At 48.5% G+C, this 27,469-nt stretch overlaps 1 protein-coding gene across 3 annotated transcripts; it reads left to right on the top strand.

The window, feature by feature from the left end:
- The first annotated feature begins 31 nt into the window (after positions 1-31).
- HAUS8 (HAUS augmin like complex subunit 8) lies at positions 32-25,189 on the top strand. Of its 3 annotated transcripts, XM_043467225.1 has the most exons (12): positions 205-240; positions 3,415-3,526; positions 4,216-4,277; positions 7,386-7,441; positions 11,455-11,536; positions 14,359-14,451; positions 15,382-15,473; positions 16,090-16,155; positions 16,263-16,421; positions 18,182-18,323; positions 23,336-23,477; positions 24,786-25,189. In XM_043467225.1, the coding sequence occupies exons 5-12, from the start codon at positions 11,491-11,493 to the stop codon at positions 24,970-24,972; spliced, it is 927 nt and encodes a 308-aa protein (XP_043323160.1). In that variant the 5' UTR covers positions 205-240; positions 3,415-3,526; positions 4,216-4,277; positions 7,386-7,441; positions 11,455-11,490; the 3' UTR covers positions 24,973-25,189. The 3 variants fall into 3 exon arrangements, with proteins under 3 accessions (XP_043323158.1, XP_043323159.1, XP_043323160.1); XM_043467223.1 differs by lacking the exon at positions 3,415-3,526 and having other exon boundaries at positions 32-240; XM_043467224.1 differs by lacking the exon at positions 3,415-3,526 and having other exon boundaries at positions 51-240; positions 15,382-15,455.
- Positions 25,190-27,469: the final 2,280 nt, after the last annotated feature.

Raw genomic sequence — 27,469 nt, 5'->3', positions numbered from 1 at the left:
TCCGCCCCTCGCTTCCGACTTCTTGCCCGTGCCCCCGCCCCCTGCCGCTGGTGGGCGAAACCAAGTCTGAGGGGAGGCCAGAGAGACGCGCGCGCAGGAGGCCGCCGCTCTACTCACGGTCACCCCTCTTGCGGCATCGCGATATGGTCTGGCCCGGGAGAGGGCGGGGGGTTCGACTTGAGAGGCCGGCCTTTGAGTTGAAGGCGGGAAAATGGCGGATACCTCGGGGCGGGGCGCTGCGTAAGTTGTGCGGACCTGGGTTTGTGGGTGTTAGCTGGAGGGCTGTAGTCGAGGTCTGGGGACTGAGGGGCCGCAGAGCTGGGGAGGTAAATGTCCTCGGGGTGAGTTCGAATCTGAGCCCCTCCAAGAACCACCGAGCTGCGCGGGTTCTGGGAGGTGGGACGCGGCCTTGTGCATGCTGGGGAGCGTGGACGCAGGACCCGAGGACGAGTTCGAGCCCCTGGTCAGAAGTTTCCATCCTGGGCGTTCTCTGGCGAGTGACTTAACCTCTCTGTGCCTCGCTTTCCTCCCTGGAGAAACCTGGCTGATGACGCCGCCGCCTAGTGTGTGGTTTAAAGCGTTTAGAGCCGTGCCTCGCTACTAAACGTGATCCGTAGTTCTTCCAATTATCTTTTTTGTAGTGGACAGCTGTTGAACCGCTGAAATATCTCCTTTCATCTACATTTTTTTTTTTTTTTAATCCTGTGTTCCTCATTTACAAATGAGACGATGGAAGCTTCGGGAGGAAAGACCATTTGCCCAGGCTCACACAGCAAGAGACATGTGGAATACTTCCCTCTTGCCAGGTGTGATTCCGGGTGTCAAGTTAAAAAATAGTCACAACCTGGAAGTTGAGAGTTATGTTTTATTCAGCGGAAATGTTTAGGACTTAAGCCTGGGAGGCAGCATCTCAGGTAACCGTGAGAAATCTGCTCTGAAGGGACAGGGAGGAGTCAAATAATATGAAAATTTGTGTTGAGGCAGTCTGAGCTCCAGTTGGAAAAGAATTTCCAGACAGCATTTCAGAAGGGAGTGAGTTTATTAAGAGCAAAGAGCAGAGATAATGAGGACGCTGCAAATGCAGCAAGTGGGTTGACAGGTTTCATGGATTAATAGCCAAGTTTTATAGCCTCAAGACCAAGAAAATTCTTGCTGGAAGGTTGGCGTTAGGTGATTGGTTAAGGCACCTTAGGGTGAGTACAGCTGTGGGCTGTACCTAATTTTTTGTGCCTAATTCGGGATCTAGAAGCCTGCTGGTGATGATCATGGCGGGTGGGCTTTTACAATGGTTACAAAGGGGCTCAGTCAATTTCAGAGGTGACCTTGGTTCTGGGCTTCGTGTCTGTGGTCTTGGTGCGAGGCCTCCAGTGGCCTGGGGGCAGGACTCAAAAGTTGGTAACAAAGGGCACATAGCCTGAACATCAAGAGATTATTGTGAATTAAAGAAAACCAGGTGTCTCAAATTAAGGAATCTAGTGCTTTTATATGTAGGGAAAGATGCAAGATTCTAGGCTCACTGAAATCATTCCTTTCATATTCATCTCAACTGTCTAGGGCCAGTATCCTGCACTGAGTTCTTCAGGGCTCCCCATGTGGAGTTGCTGTGGCCTAATGGCTGCTGGGTTGCCTATGTATTTGTCTCCTTCCTGAGTGCCCTGGAGGACTGGAATCATTGATGACTGGGACGTCCTTGTTTATTGATATGACAGGAAATACTCCATGTCTCACAAGGCTTTGTTTATTCCACCAAGGTTTATTGTGCCTGTGCGCATGAAAATTTAGCGGGCCACCTGAAATAAATCCCTTGTGTTTATTCCATAGCTAGCCCCTTGTCCTAACTGTGAGGTTGACATTAGCCTCTCTGAAGTTTGGGGGAAGCACTTGAGGCTGGCACAGGTGTAGTGCCACCCTTTCCCCAACCCACCCGGTCCCTGCAGGTTTGGCCTGAGTCTCTTTGCTTTGTCTCCAGAGCCCTGGCGCAGACCCCGGAGGGAATCCGTGTGTGTGTCTGTCTGTCTAAGTCTCTTCAGTCATGTCCGACTCTTTGAGACTCTGTGGACTGTAGCCTGCCAGGCTCCTCTGTCCATGGGATTCCCCAGGCAAGAATACTGGAGTGGGTTGCCACGCCCTCCTCCAGGGGATCTTCCCGACCCAGGGATCAAGCCCTCCTCTCTTCTATCTCCTGCATCGACAGGCAGGTTCTTTACCACTGGCACCACCTGAGTAGCCCAGAGGGAATCTTTACTCTGTCTCTTTCCAGCTCTGAGACTCCCTAGGAGTGGCCTGTATAAATCCCAGGTCCTTGCCTGGAAGACAGAGAGAAAGCAGGCCAACAGTTAGGTGTCTGCGGGGTTAGGAACACTCCATGAAGGGGCAGAGCACCTGGCGCCCAGCCGGCATTTGTTAAGTTGCCTCTCCCCACTGTGGCTTGGAGGTCCCCCGGCCCTGGCCTGGGTCTCCCCTTGGATCAGGACCCGTAACCCGGAAGGTGGCCACCCTGAGCTGAACAAGGGGCCCAGCACCAGTGGAGCCTGTCTTTTGACGTCAGGAGGATTGACAGCGGCCAGACCCCTGCCTGGCATCCCGCTGTAGTGGTCTCTGCCATATATCAACTCAAATCAGGCATAATTACATACATATATATGTATCCTTCTCTCTTGAGCACTCTGCTTTCCGTCTCTATGGATTAGCCTGTTCTGGATATTTACTATCAATGGAATCATGCAACACGTGATGTTAAGTGCCTGGCTTCTTTGACTCAGGACAACATTTTTGAGCTTTATTTGCCTCAACAAGTATCAGTACTTCATTCCTTTTTAGGGTTGAAGAATATTCAGGGTTCATTTTTTTTTTTTTTTAATTTTGTCTTGGGGTATAGCCGATTAACAGTGTTGTGATAGTTTCAGGCGAACAGCGAAGGGACTAGCCATACACAAACATGCATTCATTCTCCCCCTGACTCCCATCAAGGTTCGTAATTTTTTGACAGGAGTTTTGCAGCAGACTTGCCTCCCACGCTGCCAATCACTCCTTCACCACATCAGGGGTCCCCCAACCTTGGTAGTGTTGACATCTGGAGCAGGTGTCATCTCTGTGATAGGCGCTGTCCTGTGCATTGCAGGATGTTGAGCATTGGTCTCCCCCACTAGGCTGATAGCAGTCCCTTCTGTTGTGACCATCACGGGTGTTCAGACACTGCCAAATGTCTCCTAGGGGTCAGACTTGCCCTTCAGCAAGCACTCCTGAGTTATTCATCTGACAAATATTTATCAAGTACCTCCTGTCCGCCTAGCTCTTGGGACGCAGTGTTTTTATCATCCCTCACCGCCTCCTTAAAGTCAGTCTTCTCCAGCTAAGCCATAGGGCTCTTACTGTTTAGTTGCTAAGTTGTGTCCAACTCTTTTGCGACTCCAGGCCTCCCGTCCATGAGATTGTCCCAGGCAAGAATACTGAAGCGGGTTGTCATTTCCTCCTCCAGAGGGTCTTCCTGACTCAGAGATCAATCCCACGTTTCCTCCACTAGCAGGTAGATTCTTTACTCCTGAGACACTGGGTCTTACTGATTCCAGTTTCCACATCATTCTCTGTGCCCTCTCCTCAAGGGCTCCTGAGCCCTTGACCTTGATGATCCCTGTCTGGGAATGTCCTCCGTCATGTATGTGAGTTAATGGTACTTGTCACTCACCCCCAGCCCCCACCCCTTTACCGGTCTTGGGCGTTCCCTCTTCACACTTGCCTGATAGGAAATTGCTGGTTATCCCTCTCAGAGGAGAAACCTAGACTACTATTTACCATGTATCCTCAGTGGTATACAGTTGGCACACAAACGTCTGATGAATCAGTGAAGTTGAGATCGTTCAGACTCGGCAAAAATGCTTGATCTTGGGCCTTCCCTGGCGGTCCAGCAATTAAAACTCCACACTTGAGTCACAGGGGGCTTGGGTTCAATCCCTGGTGGGGGGACTGAGGTCCCACATGCCACATGGCCCAGCCAGCAAAGAAAAGCTTGCTCTTCTCAGGTGTTCTCCCCAGGTGACAAGGCTGGGACTCAGAATCCCTCGTCCCGTGGAGGTGGCCCCACCTTGCAGAGATGGGCAAGAGGGGTGGGTGCTGGGACAAGGCTGTCCCAAGGAAGCCCAGCCTCCTGGGTGGCTTCCCAGAGCTTTTTATCCACCTGCATTAAAAGACCTCCCTCCCCCCGTTTCTCTCTTTTAGGAAGCCTCCTGCCGTGGGCCCCAGCACTGCTAGGGGTGCTAGGAGCAAAGGAAGAACACAAGGTGAGTAACATTGGAGAATCTATCTTTTGAAATGGAATCCACTGAAATTAAGTGAGTTTTGGACTTCTGTGGAACTGCCAATGCAGTGGGCACTGATCAGGGAACTAAGATCCTACATGTTGCAGGCTCGGCCAAAAAAAAGTGACTCCCCCCGCCCCACAGTAAGTGCTTCTGGGGAAAAAGGAAAAAACAGGTCAGAGCAGGAGAGCTGGGACTTTCCTTCTTTCTAGTCACACCTTTGGGGACCCTGAGTTTGGTCACCCAGCCCTGCAGCCAAGGGTGCAGCAGGCCCTGGTGGGGGTTGCTTAGGGCAGTGGGCCTTTCTGGCCATTCGGGTCTCGGCTTGTGCCGAGGACACACCCACTGGTGAGACTGGGTGAGGAGAGTCTGAGATGAATTTGTTATAAAACATCACAGTTTGTTTCTGAATAAGTGTGTCAGTCTCTCGGGGGTACCCACATGTCTGACACAGACCACCTGTGTGTCTGTGGTCACCGTCAACAGCCCTTCTTGACTCTTGGCAGTACCCAGTTTGGGTGGTAGACCCAAGGTTCTCCCATGTTGCAGCTCAAGCCTCTGTTAGGCTGAAGTATTTTTATGCTCTGCATCAGTGTGGCTCTCAGAGAATTTGGAGCAGAATTCTAATTCCCCAGCGACTGGAGGTTTATGTTACCTGGTCTATAACATCTGTCCTATTTACACATGGTCTAGTTCTTGGACACAAATTATATCCTTCCTTATAACATTGCTTCTTTGGAAAACCCATCACTGTTGAGAACAAGCAGGTGCATTCTAATTTTCCAGCAACTTGAAACTGTTTTTCAATTGTGCAGGGAACCCAGAATCTCCTTCCTAGATGAGTCAAATCCTTTGTTGATGGTATTAGAACCGGCACATTATGGTCTCCTCCACCTGGAACTGGGGGTGTCCTTTGCCCTAGTCCCTTGCCGGACACCTGGCGGCTGAGCCCACGTGTGGCTTGATTCTCCGCCCTGGACCCTGCCTGTTCTGACCTGGACCCTCGGTGCGTCCTGCCTGACTGTCTGAGTGAGCCCACTCTCCCTGCAGGCACGGCTCTTCCCTGCCTGGGGCACGCCTGGGGTGACCACCAGCTCTACCTTCAGTCTGCTAGCTTGAGGAGCAGGGGACACGGGACCCACAGGACAGCCTGTTGTAGCTGCTATAGGGCGGTGAGCCTGGAGGACACAGTGCGTCAGAGAGGAGGGTGCGGCCAGCGTGCTGCCCACTGCTGCTGCCTCAGAACGAGCACTGAGAGCGGCCCACTGGGCTTCGGAGCTCGGACATCTCGGGGCTGGCCGGAAGGAATTTCTTTGGTGGCCTTGTGATTGTGAGGGCCAGACTGGGGAGTGGGGGGATTCCAGGGAAGCGGGGAGGAGAGGAGGAGGAGCCGGCATAGTAAAGGGGAGCAGAGAAGTGGGAGGGGACGGGGGTTGGAGTGGAGAGAGAATGAACAGTGTGACCCTTGGAGAGAGGAAGTGGGGTGATATAGGGCAGTGCTGGGGGAGTAGGTTTGCCAGGGCAGTTTCCCAACTGGGTAAGGGCTGGGCCCCAGCACCGAGAGCTGGGGGTTTGCTTTACCCCCAAGCACAGAAGTTCCATCACATGGGGGAGCCCAGGGTATGGCCCTGAGGTTGGGAGGCAGCTGGATGCCCACATGGGCGGACCTCTTGGGACTGCTTTTGTCTTCCCGGTGAAGTAGGGAAGATGTCACTGGCTGACCGGAGGGACGGCCCGGGGTAGGAGGTGGAGGGTCGGAGCAGAGGACTGGGGGTGAGCACTGGGCGTGCAGTGAGAGCCCCTGGAGGATGGAGGGGACATGTGGGTTTCCTCCACCCACCTTCAGTGTCCCAGGGTCAGGTGAGGAAGGGGACGTGGGGCTGGACTTTCACCAGCGAATATGGCTGTGTTCCAGAAGGGTATTGGTACTGAGTGAGTCTCGGGCGTCCTGAGCTAGGAGTGGGTTTGGGGGATGTAAAAGGCAGTACCATGATTGGGTCATAGGTGGGCTTGGGTGGGAGAAGGGCAGTTAGGGGTCACAGGACACAGCAAGTTGGGGCGGGAGGAGAAAGTAAACAGGTGGCCAACTTTGCCTTTTTCCTTTTTCTGGCCATGCGGCAGGGTTTGTGGGATCTCAGTTCCCCCAAGCAGGTATTGAACCCAGAGTCCTAACTACTGCACCACCAGGGAATTCCTAGGTGGCCACCTTGGAAGCTCTTTCTTCCTTTCCCTGCCCTGCCATGAGTCCACTTTCTGTTCTTAACCGTTGGCACATATTCCTGCTCTTCCTTTTTTAAAAAAATAATTTTATTTACCTATTTATTTTTGGCTGTGCTGGATCTTCGATGCTGCATGGGCTCTTCTCTAGTTTCGGTGCGCGGGGGCTACGCTCTAGTTAACGGTGCTCAGGCTTGTCGCTGCAGTGGCTTCTCTTGTTGCCGAACCCAGGCTGTAGGGTGCTGGGGGCTTCAGTAACTGTGGTTCCCGGGCTTCGGAGCACAGGCTCGGCGCACCAGCTTAGTTCTCCAAGCCATGTGGGGTCAGGGATTGAACCCGGTTTCCTGCATTAGCAGGTGGGTTCTTTACCACTGAGCCGCCAGGGAAGCCCCCTTGCTCTTCCTTGATCACAGTTTCTCGGGTCTCTGTGGCTCCGCCTCTAACCCAAGCACTTGTGTACAGAGTGTGTGTGTGTGTTCCATCAATCAGTTGTGTCCAGCTCTCTGTGACCCTTGGCAGCCTAGCCTGCCAGGCTCCTCTGTCCATGGGATTTCCCAGGCAAGAATACTGGAGTGGGTGGCCATTCCCTTCTCCAGGCAATCTTCCTGACCCAGGGATCAAATCCACGTCTCCTGCGCCTCCTGCGTTGGCAGGCAGGTTCTTTACGGCTAAATCACCTGGGAAGCCCTTATATACAGGAGGTATCTCATGTGTTCTTGCATACAATAGATGTCTCATACATGCTCAAGGCTGAGCAGGGAGGGCTGATAGTGCCCAGCTTTCGGGGTGGGGTGTGGGCATCCTGCGTACCTGGTGGATCGTTAACACCTCATGCTGTGGTTTTATTATAAACCAACTGTGTGTCTCTTACAGGTGGAAGGATAGTGGAGTCGCGGTACTTGCAGTATGAAAAGAAAGCCCCCAGAAAGGTAACATATAACGTACATTTGAAACAGTTCTGAACTTGGAATTCTGAGACAAGTTGCACCAGCCAGACACAGCCTGGTCCTAAAGGAAACATTTCAGGGGTTTGGCCCAGTTTGCCTTTGGGACTGTCACGCCCATCGTGCCGAGGCGTGGATCTCTGTTGTGGGTGGCTGATCACTTAGAGAATTCCCTTTGCAGAGCCATGAGCTCTAGTGAATCATAAAGTTATTCCTGTCTCTCAACACAGTAATTCCTTTCTGGATTCTGTCCTGAAGCAGTTCCTTCTAGTGCCTGGCACACAGTTCCCTGGCCTTGGCTGGTGTCATAAAAAAATACCTGTAGGGTGTGAGAGAAAGACTGCGGGGAAAAATGACGTGCCTGAATCGCCCAGTGTTACAGGAAGGGCTTAGTGACTTACCTTCTAGCCACACCACGAGGATGATGAGACCATTGAAAATGACAGCAGAAAACGAACAGTCTGAGAACCCGCTTTGTGTGATGTTTAATGAAAACAGTCCTTAGGTTACCCAGTGATGTTTTGTTTCAGCGTGTACCAACCGCCAGTGTGTGTAAGGTTTGTGTTACCCCATTTTTCAAGTCTTTGTTTATGATTTGGAAAAAATAATATGATTTGATAAAGTTTAGTTAAATATTTATTTCTACTGCCTTTCTTTTTTTCTGGTAGGGTGAATGGCAGGTTCTTTCTTAAGTAACATGATTTAAGACCTGGCTTGAAGGAAAAGGATACCTTTGTGCCAACTGATACGCTGCTTGGAGTGGTTTTTTTTTTTTTTTAATGGACTTAATTTTTTTAGAGCAATTTGAGTTTCAAAGCAAAACTGAGTGGAAAGTACAGAGATTTCCCATACATCACCCCCACTCCACCCCCTCACATGCCTATCCTCCCTGTTGTCAACATCTCACACTAGAGTATGACGTGTTTACAGCTGATGAACCTAAAATGATGCATCTGGACCCAGAGTCCGTGGTTTACATTACTGAAGTAATTTTCAACAAGGGCTAACAGTCCACACTTCATAATTTTAAAATTCCCTGGCCAGCTTGGTTACAGCACCCTCATGTGTCTGCATGCTTATATAGTATTTTAGATTTTTAAGAGCTTCTCCGTTTTCTTTTTTTTCATCTTTTAAATTAAGGTGTAGTTTCCATAAAGGAAGCATCACTCTTTTCAGCGTACAGTTCTGTGAGTTTCGACCAGTGCATCCAGTCACAGACCCACCACAGTCAAGATGGAGAAGTCTGTCATCCCCAAGACCCCTTGTGCTCTGATGGAACCAGCCCTTCCCCATCCCAGGCAACCACGATTTGTTTTCTGTCCCTGTAGCTCAGCTTTTCCAGAAAATCTTTTAAAGGCACCACCCGGGATGCAGCCTCTTGCAGACTGGCCACTCTCACATAAAGGTCGCTCTGCCTGCTCTGTACAGTTACTGCTGGTTCCTTTGCTGGCTGATATTCCACTGCACGGACAGGCCGCAGTGTGCTCAGCCGTTCCCTGGCAAAGGACATCGGGTTTGTTTCCCGTTTTTGGCAGTTCTGAGTAAAGCCACCTTAAACATCGCTGTTCAGGATTCTGCATGGATGTGTTGGCATCTCTCCCGATAGGGGAATTCTAAGGGAATTGTGTGTGTGACTTTGTAAGAGACTGCCCGACTTACCCAGGGAGGCTGCAGCCACAGAGGAGAGTGATTGCTTTAAGGCAACACCGTCCTAGTGGGTGTGACGGGGCATCTCACTGTGGGTTTTTTTTTTTTTTTTTTTCATTTTTTTTTTTTTCACTGTGGGTTTAAATCACATCTCCGTAACAGCTGATGATACTGGGCATCTTTTCATGCACTTATTGACTGTTCCTATATCTTTGGTGATGTGTCCTTTCACATCTTTTGCCCATTTAAAAAAATTAGGTGTTTTTTTTTTTTCTCATCCTTGAGTTGTGAGAGTTCTTTCTGTGTCCTCAATATCAACCCTTTGTGGTGATTTGCAAATATTTTTTTTCCCAGTGTGTGACTTGGTTTTCTGTTATCTTAAGTGTCTTGTGAACAGCAGAAGTTCTCATTTCTGATGAGCTTTGTCAATATCTGCTTTTACGGAATGTGCTTTTGGTGTCTTAGCTAAGAAACCTTTGCCTCAGCCCAGATCACAAACATTTTCTCCCATGTTTTCTCCACTGAGTTTTATAGTTTTAGGTTTTACGTTTAGGTCTGGGATCCATTTTGAATTAATTTTTGTATCTGCAGTGATGATGGAATTCAAGTTCATTTATAAGTGTACAGATGTCCTCATATTCCAGCGCCATTTGTTGAAATGACTCTCCTTTCCCCACTGTATTGTCTCATCATCTCTGTTGCAAAGTAATTGGCTATACATGTGTGCGTCTTTTCTAGCCTCTGTTCTTTTCCACTGTTCTGTGTGCCTGTCCTTTGGCCATTTATACACCGCCCAGGTTACATAGTTTTGTAGTAAGTCTTAAAGTTGGGTCCTGTGAATTCTCCCACTCTGTTCTTTTCCAAAACTGGTTTCTCTAGTTCCTTTCCTTTCTGTACAAATTTCAGACTTATATTGCCATTACCTACCAAAGGTTCTGGAATTTTAATTATACTGAATCTGTGTACCAGTTTAGGGAGAATAACATCCTAAAAACACCCAAGTCTTTCAATCTATGAACATGGTATTCCTCTCCATTTATTTGTTTTTGTTAGATTTCCTTCATCAGTATTTTGTAATTCTCAGCATACAGATCTTCTCCATGTTTGGTTAGGTTTATACGTAAGTATTTGGTGGTTTTTAATGCTATTATGCAAGATACTGTCTTTTCTTTATTTCTTTAATTTGTTTTTTTCTGTGATGAGATTTTATTAATTTTTTAAATTAAGAAATAATTCACGTATAGTATTAGTTTTAGGTGTCCAGCATACGGGGGGGCTTCCTAGGTGGCTTAGTGGTAAAAGAATCCACCTGCAATGCAGGAAGCCCAGTCTTGATCCCTGGGTTCAGGAAGGTCCCCTGGCGGAGAAGATGGCAACCCATTCAGTATTCATGCCTGGATAATCCCATGGACAAAGGAGCCTGGTGGGCTACAGTCCATGGGGTCGCAAAGTTGTTCATTGCTAGACGTATCTTCTTATATTGGCCCTGTATCCTGCAAACTTACTAAACTTACTTTCTAATTTTAGCAGTGGTTCTAAACCTCTTTTGGGATTTTCTATGTGAAGTATCCTGTCTGCAAGAAGGGAGTTTTCTTTTTTCTTTTGCAACTCGCTTGCCTTTTATTTCTTATTCTCAGACCTCCATTGGGAGGCTGAGTAGGAGTGGTGTCTGTACATCAAAATATTTTCACTCTTTACAAGGTTTTCTTTTTGCTTTTATATTACTATGATGGCTTGCCAGCTCCAAGTGTTCCTTGCTTTTTTATAATTTTTGAAGAGTAAGACCTGTACAGAAGCTTTGTTTTTTCTGACTACCGAATTAATATGTTCTCTCTGTAAAACTGGGCAATACTAAAAAGTATACAGAAAATCAGTCATCTGTAATCTGCCATGTCAGATATCACCGCCAGCAAATTTTTTATTGTTTCCTATGTTCAATGGATATGAGGGTATCCTTTTTGAAAAAAGTAACATTTATCCTCTATGTGTGGGCATTCATGCTAAGTTGCTTCACTCATGTCCCACTCTTTGTGGCCCCATGGATTGTAGCTTGCCTGGCTCCTCTGCCCATGGAATCCTCCAGGCAAGAATATTGGAGTGGGTTGCCATGCCCTCCTCCAGGGGATCTTCCCAACCCAGGGATTGAACCACATCTCTTATGTCTCCTGCATTGGCAGGTGGGTTCTTCACCACTAGCACCGCCTGGGAAGCCCTCATCCTGTATATATGCAATTAAATGTCAGAACTCCTTGAGTCTATCCCCTTGCCTCCAAGTAAGAGCAGATGCAGGCTTTGCACACGGCAGGATGGAAGGTGTCTTGTCCCCTGAAGGTCACATATTCCCCTAATAGGCTTCTGCAGCAGATGCATTAAAGGCCGGTGGGACGATGTCTGAAGGTGGAACAAAATCCAGCCAGCTCCAAAAGAGCAAAGGTGGGTAAAGATACAGGGAGGGCGTGAAAGAGCTCCGAGGCTCAGATGGTGATGAGCATGGTGGTGAATTTTGTTTCTAAGTATGCTGCGTTAAAACTCCCTTTCCTTCATGGGGAGCATGAAGGAAAGGAACTAGGCAGAGAGTTTCAGTATAAAGACTGATTTGGGATGTGTGAGGAGCTGCAGGGGATGGCAGAGGAACGCGGGGGCTGGTCCCTTCCTTGCCGGGCGGCCCCAGAGAAGAGCCACATTGCCATCATGGTGCTCCCTTGTGGTCCCAGTTCCTTGCTCATGTGACTGTTTCTCCACCAGAGCGCTGAGAGCAGGACTTTCAGAGAGGATATGAGGCTACACCCTCCTCCTGCCTCTCACTATCTTGGGTTGGATCGTCTCCTAAAAGCTGTCACCAGAGCGATACGAAACACTTTCACATTTTCTGACTGTAGACATGTCATGTGTTGGTTATTTAAAAAATGGGTAATGGGGACTTCCTTAGCGGTCCAGTGGTTAAGACTGCGCTTCCACGGGAGTTGAGGGATGGGGCATGAGTTTGATCACTGGTCGGGGAACTAAGATCCCACATGCCATGTGACCAAGGAAAAGGGGGAATGTAGCCCAGGAGGGCAGAAGCTCACCCATGACCTACCTCAGAGAATTATTATTGGTGTATTTGCTATTCAGTCCTAGTCAGTGTGCTCATTCTAGAAGTTGGGGAAGCCTCCTCCCCAAAGTAGCACATCATCCAGCTCCTCCTGTGCCTGCCTCACCAGTGGTAGTGGGCAGCTGTTCTCTTGTAGAAGAGCAATTCACAAAAAGCAAAGCTTTCTTGGCCCACAAACCCTCATTCAAAACGGCAATAACTTTGAGTCCCATAGGAGAAAACTAAATATGTTCTTTTACGACTTAGATTTCCTGCTTTATTGTTTAGATCACGGGTCAGCAAAACTTTTCTGAGCCAGTGATAAATATTTTAGACTTTGCAGGCCAGACAGCCTCTGTCACCAAACAGTTAACTCTGCCTTTCTCAGCGTGAAAACAGCCACAGACCATGTGTACACAAATGGGCATGTCTGTGTCCTAATAAAACTTCATTAACAAACACAGGAAGTGGGCCAGATTTGGCCTGCAGGCTGCAACTTGCTGATCCTGTTTTAGCTGTTTGTCAGAAATTATTCTGTTCCTTGACCCAGGCACGATTGAGAAGTGGGCACATGGAGCTGGAGCCAGCCTTCTAGTCTTTTCCCACGCAGTTGGGTTGAGGGCCATGTGTGAGGCTGGGAAAGCTGGCATGGTCAGAGGGGCCAAAAACTGGGCCTGCCACATTTATAACTCAGGGTTCTCAGCTGGGGTTATCGAAGGGGGAGGTATGGGATGCTGGTGGGTGGAGGCCAGGGATTGACACCCTCAGAGCACAGGATGGCCCCACAGAGAAGAATGATCTACAGCCCCCCCCCCCGCCATGTCAGTAGTGCCAAGACAGAATTATGATTTAAACATAGCCACGATAATTTAGAGGGACTGCTTGAGTTCCACTGTATGGCTTATAGGAAATTACTTTTCTTAATGGAAATGCTATACAGGCAGATGACAGAACATTCAACCAGTGGAAACAGAAAAAGTCACCATCTCCTACGTCTAGTTCCCATTCCTCACCTAGGAAGCAACCAACTGCTCTTGATAGAGTTTTGTTTATCTAATGAACATTTGAACACAAAAGGTACCACCATCTATACTTTTTGTCACTTTACTTTGGTTTCCTCAACTGCATAGTTGTTCATTGAAGAGTTTTGTTTACTTGCTAACATGGCTGTATTTTATATACTATTTGCTCATTCTGCAGCCTTCTGGAAACCTTGTTTAATTGAAACCTGCAGTTCACCAAGTGCCCATTTTAGACAGTACAAGGTGTAATTTCACATTTTTAAATAGAGGCTAAAAAATGAAGCTACAAGAGAAAGAGAGAAAAAGAGCAGAGGGCAGAACATGTATATTGCATGCTATTGGACTCTTGGCTTTCTCTGGTGACTCAGATGGTAGGATCTGCCTGCAGTGCAGGAGACCAAGGTTCCATCCCTGGGTTGGAAAGATCCCCTAGGAGGAGGGAATGGCTACCCACTCCAGTGTTCTTGTCTGGAGAACTCTCTGAGCAAAGCATCTTGTTTGTTTGTTTATAAGTTTATTTTGTTTTTCTTTCTTTATTTTTCACTGCACCACACAGCTTTCAGGATCTTGGTTCTACAACCAGGGTCAAGCCCAGGGCCCTAGCAGTGAGAGCGTGGATTCCTTACCACTGGACTGCCAGGGAATTCCCTATTTTTATATTTTTATTGAAGGATAATTGATTTACAGTGTTGTATTAGTTTCAACTGTAAAGCCCAGTGATTTAGTTATACGTATACTAAATGTCTATTCTATACCAAGTGTCTATTCTATATTATGTCTATTCTTTTTCTGATTCTTTTCCCTTATAGGTCATTACAAACTATTGAGTGTAGTTCTCTGTGCTATAGAGTAGGTCTTAGGTCTATTTATGTTTTATACATTCATATGTACACAGCATCTTTTATTTAAACTAAGCAGAAAGGCTTATTTGTGTCTTTTGGTCATAAAGAATGCCTCTCTTTTCTAGTTCTACTTTAAAATATATTCAAGTTGGTGGGTGGGAATTTCTAAAGGTTTTTCAGCCTTCTCTACTGCTTCTTTGCAAGAAACAGTTTTTGGAAGCAGGTGGTATTGTAGAGAAAAGTTTCCTGCTTCCAGGCTTAGGTGTAGAGCATCTTGCTAACTGTGCTGACTCGCGGAATTCTCCTTGGGTCCCGTAGATGGCAGTGGAGGTGACAAGGGCAACCTGCAGTCGACCTTGCTGGATGGGCATGACACTGCCTTGTCTGACCTGGATCTCTCGGCCATTCATGGTGAGCCAGTCGCTGTCCCCGTCCATCCCCCGCCGGGGCTTGCAGTGCCTCCCTGAGGTCTTCCGAAGTCTGCTCTTCTCACCTTAGAAACACTTGTTTTTTTAAAGTATAGTTGATTTACAATGTTGTGTAAGTTTCAGATATATAACGCAGTGATTCATATATATGTGTGTGTGTGTATATATATATATAAAGATTATGTAGATTCTTTTTCCTTATATGTTGTTATAAAGTAACAGGCCTCCCTGTTATACTGAGTATAGCTCCCTTACGTACAGTAGGTCCTTATTGGGTATCTATTTTAAATGTTAATTCCAACTTCCTAATTTATCCCCCCCACCTTTTCTCTTTGGTAACCATAAGTTTGTTTTCTCTGTCAATGGGTCTGTTTCCATTTTGTATATAAGTTCTTTTTTTTTTTTTTTAAGATTCCACATTAAGTGATATCATATGATATCTGTCTTTCTCCGTCTGACTTCATTTAGTGTGATAATCTCTAGGTCCATCCATATTGCTGCAAATAGAATTATTTCATTCTTTTTACAGCTGAATAATATTCCATTGTAGAATATATACTAGTGTTAGTCACTTAGTCACGTCTGACTCTTTGCGACCCCATGGACTGTAGCCCGCCAAGCTCCTCTGTCCACAGGATTTTCCAGGCAAGAAATCTGGAGTGGGTTGGCATTTCCTTCTCCAAGGGATCTTTCCAAGCCAGGAATCGCACCCTGGTCGCCTGCATTGCAGGCAGAGTCGTTACCATCTGAGCTGCTAGGAAAGCCCCAGATACGTACTACATCTTCTTTATCCATTCATCTGTCTATGGACATTTAGTTGCTTACATGTCTTGGCTCTTGTAAATAGCGCTGCAGTGAACATTGGGTGGCCTCTGTCTTTTCACTTTATGGATAACACTTTTTTTCATCTTAGATAAAAGTGTGGTCCGAAAGACTCCGCAATTTAAAAAAAAGTCAAAGAAAGCTGAGTTGTCATCATCTTCCACCGTGAGTGAAAAGAGCCCAGTGAGTGTCTGGATTGAGAGGGAAGCTGCTGCTGCAGGTTGACTAAGTCTGTCCCAACTCCTGCCTTATGCCAGGCGCCCCTCGATGCCTTGCTCCAAGAGCGAACAAGCCAGCTATGTCTTTTAGGACAAAAACCACAACATTCTTAGAGGATTTACAGTTTCATCTTCCCAAGTATACACCTCTGGGAGGAGATAAAGTTCAGGGTCATGTGAAAAATGAGATTGGGGTCTGGTTTTCTGGCGCCACACTCGGGCGGTCTATAGGCCAGGTCCCGACTATGGCAGGGAAGGTGGCTGGGCTGTGGTCTCACCCGCGGGGGAGCCCCTAGTCCTGGTTCTGGTGGGTCACCAGGTTGGTGGGTGCTGTCCAGCTGGCACTAGACCACCCAACTGCCAGAAAGGGACCAAAGAGCACCCTCGTCCTTTCACAGAGGCCCCAAAAGACGAAGTGAGAAAATAGAGCCCGCTTGGTGATACACAGTCAAGAAGCAGCAGATTACTAGTTTGAAGATAGTGCATATGGGTTAGGGTTCTGCCCCTTCTCTCCCAGGGGGAGAGAACTGGATTTATATCAGTTCTTAGGGAACTGGGAGTATCTTTTTCTTCTCCTGAAGGATCTATCACAAGCGATGGAAATGATGGAGTCCCAGACTCTCCTTCTGACCCTGCTGACCGTGAAGGTAAGGATGGAGCCTCTTTTCCTGTGGGTTGCAGATGGAAGGGTGGCCGCTGTCAGCCATGGAGGCAGGGTCCCCTCTGGCCTGAACTTTTGTTTTCCATTTCCCAGATGGAGAATGGCCTGTCTGCATTCGAAGAACAGGCAGAAAAGAACCTAGAAATATTGTGTAAAGAGAAAGAGAAACTCCAGAAAAAGGCTTATGAGTTGAAGCGCAGGCTTCTCCTCTGTCAGAAGAAGAGGGAGCTGGAGGACTTCCTGGATGCACAGGTCAGGGGTGACCACGGCCTCTGAGCCTCATGTCCCAGCAGCATCATCCTTCGGGGGGGTCGGAGAGAGCCTTTATTGTGAGTGTCCCTCCTCATTTGGCTTCAACTCTGTGCTCGGCTTTTGACACCACTGGGTATTTCTGTGTGGCAGTTTATCAGAGGATGTGGCGGTAATGTCAGAACAGTGTCAGAACCAACCTGCCAATGGGCCTATCTCTTTAACACACATGGGCACTAGAAGACTTCTCCAGTCGTCTGCTGGTTAACACTCCACCTTCCAGTGCCCGGGGCATGCATTCCATCCCTGGTTGGGAAACTGAGGTCCCACATGCTATGGGGTGTGGCCAAAAAAAAAAAGAGACATGCTCTGGTCAGCCCAGGTGGGCCAGGGTGCTGGTGGGAGATTCAAGCTTGGTGCTGAATGGACAGGAATGTCCATGTCAAGGAAGGTTCCAGTGAACCCTGGGAACCTAGGAAGTGTCGATCAGGAAATGGGGTTCCTCACCCAGGAAGTGTGTGTCTGGGGCCACCATAACAAAGGACAACAGATGGGGTGGCAGCTTAAACAACTGACACGTATTCTCCCTTCATTCTGGAGGCTGTGCATCTGAGATCAAGGTGTCAGCAGGGTGGGTTCCATCCGAGGGCCGTGAGGGAAGGATATGTTCCAGGCTCTGTCCTTGGCTTGTCAGCGGCCATCTGCTCCCTGGGTCTCATTGTCACCTGGCCTTTTCCCCGTGAGTGTCAGTCTCTACATTGCCCCCTTTAATGAGGACACCTGTCATACTGATCAGGGCCCAGCTTAACGACCCCGCCTTAACTGGATTACCTCTGTAAAGTCTCCAGGTCAGGTCACGTTCTGAGGTGCTGGGGGTTGGGGTACCAACCAAGGAGCTTGTGAGAACAAGCCCAGCCCGCGACACCCAGCACATGCTAGTGAGTGTTCTCTGTGGCCTGGCCCCAAGCTGTAGACGGGGTCCCTGTCCTCCCGGACCTCACAGTAGGAGAAAAAGAAAAGATAGTCATGCAAAGGAATCCTTACAACCCCCAGACAGCGTGTATGAGGAAAGAAGGCTTGGCAGGCATGGCCTTGGTGGATGGAGGCCTGTCAACTCCATGCTCTGAAACAGGAGGGCCCAGCCTTCCTGGGTCCACCGTGATCCCAGTCGAGGGCTCAGCCCTGGAACATGCTGGAAGGCCAGCACATGTTCCTGGTGAGGAGGCCTGGGCCACCTTGCTACCGGCCCGCTGGGACTGGGGAGAGCCCGCTCCCCCGGAAGCTGCCCAGGGAGACCTGGCAGGGCCAGTGCTGCTGCTTTTTATTAAGGTTTGTCTTATCAGATGTTCTAAATGGTGTGGCCAGTTCTTAAATGGTGGTATCCACATCACTGACTCGATGGACAGGAAACTGAGCAAGCTTGGGGATATAGTGGAGGGCAGAGGAGCCTGGAGTGCTGCAGTCCAGGGGCTTTCAAAGAGTCGGACACGACTTAGCGACTGAACAACAATCAGTTTCTTTATTTTTATTTTCTTGTACTTTTGCCTACACCGTGCAGCCCGTGGGATCTGAGATTCCCCAACCAGGGATCGAACCCACATCCCCCGCAGTGGAAGCACTCCAAGTGTGGAGTCTTTACCTCTGGACCCCCAGGGAAGTCCCAGAACAGTGCTGAATCTTTACCTCACACGTGCCATCCTGTGAACTTGCAGGGAGGGGAGCGCAGGGCTTCATCTCATAGGCTCTTCCCTCCCTGCCTGCAGATTGAGATGCTGAGCCCCTTGGAGGCTGTGGCCAGCCGCTTTCGGGAACAGTACAAGACATTCGCAATGGCCCTGGACACCACACGGCATGAGCTGCCCGTGAAATCAGTCCACCTGGATGGAGACAGGCAGCTCTTCTTAGGTGAGAGCTGGTCGGCTGCTGGGCAAGGGGCAGGACAAGCCACTGCTGCATGTTGGCATCTCCTGGGTCCTGGGTCCCTTTATCCCTCTGAGTCATGTCCCAGGCCTCCTCACAAGGAGATGGTGTGTCCCCCGTCAAATGGCAGAGGATGCGGGGGCCAGCGAGGCTGACGTTTGCTCAGGGTCGGGTCCTGAGTCAGAGCTGTGTTGGGATTTGACCCCAGGTTTGTAGGATGACCCTTCAGTGATCTCCTGCCCTGAAAGGCATGCTGGGGGCCTGCCGTCTCTCAGGCTGGGGCAGATCTTGTGAGGTGCTTTGGCAGCTGGGAAACCACAGGGCCACCACCCCCTACCTCGTCCTGTCTTCTAAGCGGAGTGGAGGTGGTACCTCTCCCGTAGGGCGTTCCCATCTAATACTTCACTTGAAGAAGTTGGCAGGTGTGAAGAGCACCATCCAAGACCCTACGGTTCTCTTTAGAACAAGTCTCTTTCTCAAGCAAGTTTTCAGCTGCCCTAGAGTTTGCCTCCTTCCTTCCTTCCTTTCTCTCCCATTTTCTATCTCCCTTCCTTCCGTCCTCATTTAAGTATAATTGAATTAGTGTTGTGTTAATTTCTGCTGTGCAGCAAAGTGATTCAGCCATGCGTGTGTGCTCAGTCGTGTCTGACTCTTTGTGACCCCATGGACTGTAAGCCCACCAGGCTCTTCTGTCCATGGGATTCTCCAGGCAAGAATACTGGAATGGGTTGCCATTTCTTCCTCTAGGGGCTCTTCCCCATCCAGTGATCGAACCCAGGTCTCCTGATTTGGCAGAGAGGTTCTTTACTGCTGAGCCACCAGGGAAGCCCAATTCAACTCGACATCTATATATGTGTGTGTGTGTGTATATATATATATATATATATATATAAAAAATCATTTTTTATGTTCTCTTTCCATTATGGTTATGGAGAAGGAAATGGCAGCCCACTCCAGTGTTCTTGCCTGGAGAATCCCAGGGACAGAGGGGCCTGGTGGGCTGCCGTCTATGGGGGCACAGAGTCAGACACGACTGACGCTACTTAGCAACCATTATGGTTACTCACAGGATACTGCATCTACATCCCCAGTAGGGCCATATTGTTTTATCATTCTATATATACTTTGTGTGCATCTACTAATCCCAAACTTCTTACTCAGTGATCATTGCAAAGAAATAGAGGAAAACAATAGATTGGGAAAGACTAGAGATCTCTTCAAGAATATTAGAGATACCAAGGGAACATTTCAGGTAAAGATGGGCACAATAAAGGACAGAAATGGTGTGGACTAACAGAAGTTATTAAGAAGAGGTGGAAAAATTACACAGAAGAGCTGTACAGAAAAGGTCTTCATGACTGAGATAACCATGATAGTGTGATCACTTACCTAGAGCCAGACATCCTGGAATGCGAAGTCAGGTGGGCCTTAGGAAGCATCATTATGAACAAAGCTAGTGATGGAATTCTAGTTGAGCTATTTCAAGTCCTTAAAGATGATGTAAAAGTGCTGCACTCCAATGCCAGCAAATTTGGAAAACTCAGCAGTGACCACAGGACTGGAAAAGGTCAGTTTTCATTCCAATCCCAAAGAAGAGCAATGCCAAAGAATGCTCAAACTACTGCACAATTGCACCCATCTCACACACTAGTAAAGTAATGCCCAAAATTCTCCAAGCCAGGCTGCAACAGTATGTAAACCGTGAATTTCCAGTTGTTCAAGCTGGATTTAGAAAAGATAGATGAGCCAGAGATCAAATTGCCAACATCCGTTTGATCATCAAAACAGCAAGAGAGTTCCAGAAAAACATCTACTTCTGCTTTATTGACTATGCCAGAGCCTTTGACTGTGTGGATCACAACAAATTGGAAAATTCTTCAAGAGATAGGAATACCAGACCACCTGACTTGCCTCCTGGGAAATCTATACGCAGGTCAAGAAGCAACAGTTAGAACCGGCCATGGAACAACAGACTGGTTCCAAGTTGGAAAAAGAGTACGTCAGGGCTTTGTTATGTCAAGGTATTGTCACCCTGCTTATTTAATTTCTCTGCAGAGTACATTATGCGAAATGCCGGGCTGGATGAAGTGAAAACTGTAATCAAGATTGCTGGGAGAAATATCAATTACCTCAGATACGCAGACAACACCACCCTTATAGAAGAAAGTGAAGAAGAACTAAAGAGCCTCTTGATGAAAGTGAAAGAGAAGAGTGGAAAAAGTTGGTTTAAAACTCAATATTCCTACCGTTATGGCATCCAGTCCCATCATTTCATGGCAAATAGATGGGGAAACAGTGGAAACAGTGACAGACTTTATTTTTGGGGGGCTCCAAAATACTACAGATGGTAACTGCGGCCATGAAATTAAAAGACCTTGGCTCCTTGGAAGAAAAGCTATGACCAACCTACACGGGATATTAAAAAGCCAGAGACATTACTTTGCTGACAAAGGTCCGTATAGTTAAAGCTATGGTTTTTTCAGTTGTCATGTATGGATGTGAGAGCTGGGCCATAAAGAAAGCTGAGTGCTGAAGAATTGATGCTTTTGAACTGTGGTGTTGCAGAAGACTATTGAGAGTCCCTTGGACTGCAAGGAGATCAAAACAGTCAATCCTAAAGGAAATCAGTCCTGAATATTCATTGGAAGGACTGATGCTGAAGCTGAAACTCCAATACTTTGGCCACCTGATGAGAAGAACTGACTCATTGTAAAAGACCCTGACACTGGGAAAGACTGAAGGCAGGAGGAGGAGGGGACAACAGAGGATGAGATGGTTGGATGGCATCAGCAACTTGATGGATGTGAGTTTGAGCAAGCTCTGGGAGTTGGTGCTGGACAGGGAAGCCTGGCGTGCTGTAGTCCATGGGGTCGCAAAGAGTTGGACCCGACTGAGCAACAGAACTAAACTGAACTGAATCCCAGACTTCACTCCATCTCTCTCCCAACCCACTGCTGCTTGGTAACCACCAGTCTATTCTCATGTCTGTGAGCCTGTTTCTCTTTTGTAGATAAGTTCATTTGTACCCATTTTTTTTTTACATTCCATCATAATGGGTGACATATGACATTTGTCTTTGCCTGGCTCACTGCCCTGAGTGTGATGACCTCTGGGCCCGTCCATGCTGCTGCAGTGGCGTAGTTCACGCTTTTTCATGACTGAGTCGTATCCCACTGTGTGTATGTGCCCCGTCATCTTTATTCATTCATCTGTCGGTGGACATTTAGGTCGCTTCTGTGTCTTGGCTGTTGTGAATAGTGCTGCTATGAAGATAGGAGTGCATGTATCTTTTTGAATTAAAGTTTTGTCTAGATAAATGCCCGGGAGTGAGATTGCTGGTTAACATGGCGTAGTTTCATAATCTCTAAGCTGAGCTCTCATGAGCCACTTGCATATGCTTTGTTTGAAGCTGATGTAAAATCAAGCCTTTTCCAATGTGAAATAGTATATGTATGGCACAGGACCTTGAAAAATGAGCCTTGTTGAACCATCATCCGTGTCCAGGTTTCTAATTTTATTTGTAACTCTCGGTCTCCATGTCTGATAAATTCCTTAGATAGTTGGGAGGAATTGGGATTGGGGACTGTTAGAGTTTCCTAGGGCTTCTGTAACAAAATAGCACAAACAGAGTGGCTGAAAACAACAGATAAGTGTTCCCTCCCAGTTGAGGGGGCCACACTGGGGTTGGATGCTTCTGGGATCTCTGGTGGAGAATGCCTCTCTCCTGGCTTCAGTGTTGGGGCAGGTGTTCGCTGGTGGAGCATTTCTCCAAACTCTGCCCCTCTCTCTCTTTTTACCCCCAGCTGTTCCTTTTATTTGTTTTGTATTTAATGATTTATTTTCTTTTTGGCTGCACTGGGTCTTTGTGGTTTTCTCTAGTTGCTGGAAGCAGGGGGCTCCTCTCATTTCTGTGTGCGGGCTCCTTGTTTCTCACCACGGGCTGTAGGCGCACGGTCTTCAGGACTTGTGGCGGTCGGCTTAGTTGCCCTGAGGCAACTGAAGATCAGGGATCGAACCCGTGTCCCTTGCGTTGGCAGGCGGTTTCCTAACCTCCGGACCGCCAGGGAAATCCCTATTAAGTTTATTTTGGCTTTGTTTTTTTGTTTTTTATTACAGTGTTGCGGCACTGCCTCTGTCTTCACATGGCCTTGTTTCTGAGACTCCTTGTCTAAACTCCCCCCTTCTTACAAGAACACCAGTTACTGGGTTGCACTGCCTCTGTCTTCACATGGCCTTGTTTCTGAGACTCCTTGTCTAAACTCCCCCCTTCTTACAAGAACACCAGTTACTGGGTTAGGCCCCTCTCTAATGACCTCGTTCTAATTCAGTTACATCTCTGGAGACCTCATTTCCAGCTAGGTCACGTTCACAGGTACCTGAGATTAAGACCTGAACATGGCTTTTGGGGAGGACACAGTTCAGTCTGTCGGCAAAGAAGATGTGTGTTGATAAGAAGAACCCTTACAAGGGTCCCCAAGTGTTATAATGTACAGTTGTGACGTGTAGTGTTGGGACTTGTACCAGACTCAGAAATGCTGGTTTTGCTAGAGCAGGTGGGGGACCCAGTGCTCTTGCAGGTGGCTTTCTACATGGGGGTGATGTGGGGAGCGAGTGCAGAAGTGGTGGGACCGGGGAATGGAAACCACGGGTTTGTTCTTAAGTTACTTCTCGCCCAGATCTTCTCTGTCTTATGCATTCGTTTCTGTACAGAGGACACCAGTATGCCATTTCAGGTATGTTTCCGTAACTTCCTGGATGGCAGACACACCTGACCCATCGTCTCAGACCCCTGTGATCTCGGGCAGAGGGGCACAGAGGTGGTGCCCGTGCACGAATGTCTTCCTTCACTGCCCTTTCTTCCTTCAAGCCTTTCACAATTCTGGCATCACATGAGAGCATTCCAGCAAAAGGAGAAAAATCCAGTTGGCCACCCAGCTCGTGTGTCCATTGCTTGGGGCGCCTTGAAACTGTGGTTGACGACCCCTTTTTCCCTCCAGACGAGTTGCAGCGGGAATTGACGACCACACGCCATCTGCTGGGAGAACTTGGCATTGGCAGCTCAGAAGACAATGTGAAGGCATTTGACATGATGAGGGAACTCAGGGAGGTGATCCAGAAGAAGGACCTGGAGCTCCGAAGGTATTGCAGAAAATAGTTTAAGAAAAAGATAGCACCCCTCCCTGCCACCTCCCCTTCGGGCAGAGGGGGGCTGTTGGCAGCTGCCCTGTGGAGGGTTTGCTGTGCTCCGGAGGGTGGGCAGCTCTGATATTTCCAGGGGCCAAGGGTACAAAGGTCCAGCGAGGCAGGGAGAGAGCAAGATTCTTGCAACCCAGGAAAACCCTGGTGTGTGTTCTTTTTCTAAGAAATTTTTTGTTGTTGGATGTGGACGGTTTTAAAGTCTTTATTGAGTTTGTTACAACATTGCTTCTGTTTGATGTTTTTTGGTATGGGAGGCATGTGGAATCTTAGCGCCCCAACCAGGGGTTGAATCCACACCCCTTGCATTGGAAGGTGAAGTCTTAACCACTAGACCACCAGGGAAGTCCCCTGTGTGTGTTCTTGAGCAGCCAAAATAGAAAGGGGCAATCACTTCCCCAGGGTAACATAGCACATCAGGGACCTTTAGATTGGTCTTTATGTCTTTTTCAGAACAGGGGCTTTGAGAGATCTTGGAACCTCTTATTAATGTCTAAATACATGTAGAAGAGCCACAGGTGGTCACGATGGCTTTCACGAACAGGCACCTTTGTGTAACCAGGGCCCAGGTCCATACAGCCCTTGGCCAATCCCACAAAGTTGCCTGCCTGCCCCCACCCACGGGACTTTTCTAATCATTGGGCTTTCCTGCACCTCTTCCAAAAGAGAATCTAGTTTTCTTCTCCTTTACAATGCCAAGTGTACTTCCCAAGGTGCCTGAAAAGTTTGAAAGGTCCTCATGATAAACACCACCTGCTATGACATCACCTCACTCTGTGTGCCTGGGGTGAAATCAGACACGCCAACAGGTTCTAGGTTACCAGGGTCACGGGTGAATGGGAAACACGCTCATTTGGGAATGGGAATGAGGGTCACAGGAGTGAATGGAAAACACACGAATGGGAAAGCGCGTTTTATGCCGGCTTCCCCACCGCTGTGTACTTCGTGGGATCCCTGGGACGGTGCCCCATTCACGGCTCTGCCTCCCGCCCTTAGGACGGTTCCTGGCACGGTGTTGGTACTCCTTAAATATTTGTCGAGCAAACGACTCTTTTCCTTCACACCTGGCCAGTCCTGTTCTAGAGGCTTTGCTGTTTGAGTTCTGCTCAGACAAATCTTACTCACCCACGCTTTCCCACGAGCCCAAGGAGGGTCACCCTGAACCTGTCTCCCCCATGTGGCAGCCTCATAGGCGCTCGGGCAGGCTGGTAGGGGTGGTGAAAAGATTCCATTGTCTTCTTGTTGATGCAGGAGCTTCGACCAGGTTCTGGAACTTTCCGCCGAGGCAAGTAAAGAGGCAGCCTTAATCAACCAGGAGGTCTGGGAAGAGGCCCAGAGCCCCAAGGCCCTCAGCCGGTGGTATTTTAATCCCGAGGAGGCCACTGGCGGGGAAACTCAGGAAGAGGTTAGGAGCCCCTTGTGCCACGACGAGCCGTGAGTCACATGCAGAGTGTGTCCCCACCCCAGGCAAGGACGTCACTGCGCCCCATGGGGAGGAAGCATGGCCTGCGTCCCTCGTTAGGGCGGGGAGCCTGCCGTGGCCCGCCCAGGTTCTTGAGACTTGAGCACTTTATGTACTTAGCCTAGCCATGTAGTTATTTTTGTGTGATAATCTCATTTGATAATTTAACAAATAAAACTGTTTTGCAATGGAACTTTGGCTTTTCTGTAAGGGGCAGAAGAAGGCGCGTGTTGTCCCAGCTTTTTCTGAAAAGCTGGTCCTGAGCCGCAGAACCTCCCAGACGTTATGACCAGTTGACCCTTGAACAGTGTAGGTTTGAACTGCAGGTCATGGATCTTTTTCAGTAGTAAATACTACATGATGGTTTAGTTGCTAAGTCTTTTCTGACTCTTTTGTGACCCCATGGACTGTAGCCCACCAGGCTTCTCTGTCCATGGGATTTCCCAGGCAAGAATACTGGAGTGGGTTGCCGTTTCCTCCTTCAGGAGACCTTCTGAACCCAAGGACTGAACCCATGTCTCCTGCATTGCAGACGGATTCTTTACCACTGAGCCACCAGGGAACCTCAAATACTGTGTAGCATGATGCAGTCCTTGGTGGGGAGAATCCACGTTTCAGAACTTGTGGGTACGGAGGTGTAAATTCTGTGATTTTTTATTGTGGAGCCTCTAACCCAGTGCCGTTCAAGAGTCAGCTGTATCTCACTCTCAAGATGGCTTCGTGTCCTCAGTCACCGGGTGGTTCTGCTGAATGACCGACAGCGGGTTCGTAGTTGGCCCTCAAGTGGAGATTCTCCCTGCAGTCCAGAGCCCTGGTGGCCGTGCTGGGGCACCCCTACAGGGTCTTGCAGGTGCCGCCTGCACCCCCCTCAGGACTGTGGCACAGGGACCGCGTCCAGCCCGGCCCTGGCTCCTGTGCTCCCCAGGTGGGCCCGGGCAGTCTCCCTGGTCCCCGCGTGCCGCACTTCCTGTCTACACGCCTCCTGTGCTGGGACACCAGGGCGGGGAGCGCTGCCCAGCGAGACGTAGGATCCATCCCCGTGGCACTTACTTTTTGTTTACATTATTCTTAAGTTTTTATCATTGAAAAAATATTTTTATCACTTTTAAAATTTACTATTTAACTTTTGGCTGTGTGGGCTCTCTCGTTGTGGGACACAGGTTCAGTAGTTGCAGTACGTGGCCTTAGGGGCCCCGTGGCACGTGGGATCTTAGTTCCCTGACCAGAGGTCTAACCCGGGCCCCTGCATTGGGAGCTCCAAGTCTTAGCCACTGGACCACCAGGGAGGTCCCCCCATGATGCTTTTAGATTAAAGAAATGTGGCCTTCTTAACCCACAGCCTGTGTACACAGCCTCTCTTTTGTCCCCCTTTCACCTTAGCCCTGCCAACATTTCCCCTCCTCACGGGGGCCTCTGGGGCCTCCATCAGCGGGGTGTGGATTTACAGCTCTAGGTCGTGGTACAGGCGTCCCCACTCAGACGAAGGAGCCATTCCCACAAAACCCACAACCTTTTCCCAGCAAGCTGGTTTAAACCTCCCGATTTGCATCCACACTCCCAACCCTTCCATTCTTATATCTCCAAATCCATTGAAGCCCTCTGGAGTTTCCCGTGGAGCTCCTATATCAGAGTCCCAGAAACGTCTCCACATCCTGACCCATTTTCTTCCACCATTTGTGTGGGCTTAGAAATTATAGTTCAGGTTTGGCTGCTCCGTGGCACACGGGGCACCTCGTTTCCTGACCAAGGATCGAACTTGCGTCCCTTGCATTGAAAGGCGGGTTCTTAACCACTGGACCGCAGTGAAGGCTCTTGAATGGTACACTTGACCGTAGTAAGCACGTTCATATATACAACCTTCCTGCAGCCTTCCCCGCCTCCACCAATGACAGTCCAAGCTTCTAGCCCTTAGGCCAAGCCCTCCTGTGGCCCTGTATTCAGGATATAAGTGTCTAATATCCTGCTACATGCTTTCATTTCCCTCTGCTCTTCCTCCTTTCTCTAGCAGCTTTTAGACTATTCATCTTCCCTGTAGTTCCCTTCATCTTTTAGCCTCTGTTAAACAATTGTGAAATTATGCCACCCACTGTCTACAATGGGCAGTGGTGTCCCACATGCCTCAATTTAGCAAGGGCTATGAAGCAACTTAGCACACATGCACCCCAGAGAGCTGCAGAACGAACAGATGGTATGTAAAGTATGTTCTGTCGTGTTAAGAACTAAACTGAAAACTCTTCAAAGAACAGCTATTCATTGTGAAAAGAAATCACATGGACTGGTTCCCATGAATTTTTAAATGAAAATAAATCAAAATAACGTGTAGGGTGTGGAATGATTAATGTTAAAATTTCTAAAAGCCTGAAAAGATAAACAAAAATGTGTTGAGAGAGAAGCTGTCTCTAGGGTGGAGTCACTGGGAACCTTGAGGTTGGAGGAATGCTTGCTTGTGATTCTTGTTGCATCTTTGTGTTCC

The sequence above is a fragment of the Cervus canadensis genome, chromosome 4 (genome assembly GCF_019320065.1).
Source record: "Cervus canadensis isolate Bull #8, Minnesota chromosome 4, ASM1932006v1, whole genome shotgun sequence".
NCBI lineage: Eukaryota > Metazoa > Chordata > Mammalia > Artiodactyla > Cervidae > Cervus > Cervus canadensis.
The sequence above is the reverse complement of the archived record's forward strand: the minus strand, read 5'-3'. Positions and strand labels throughout refer to the sequence as shown.

Excerpts from the sequence above, each read along its gene's own strand:
- HAUS8 (XM_043467223.1), top strand. The coding sequence starts at position 212 with ATGGCGGATACCTCGGGGCGGGGCGCTGC. Across the intron at positions 241-4,215 it reads ACCTCGGGGCGGGGCGCTGC|GAAGCCTCCTGCCGTGGGCC; the intron begins GTAAGTTGTGCG and ends TCTCTCTTTTAG. Across the intron at positions 16,422-18,181 it reads AGGACTTCCTGGATGCACAG|ATTGAGATGCTGAGCCCCTT; the intron begins GTCAGGGGTGAC and ends CCCTGCCTGCAG.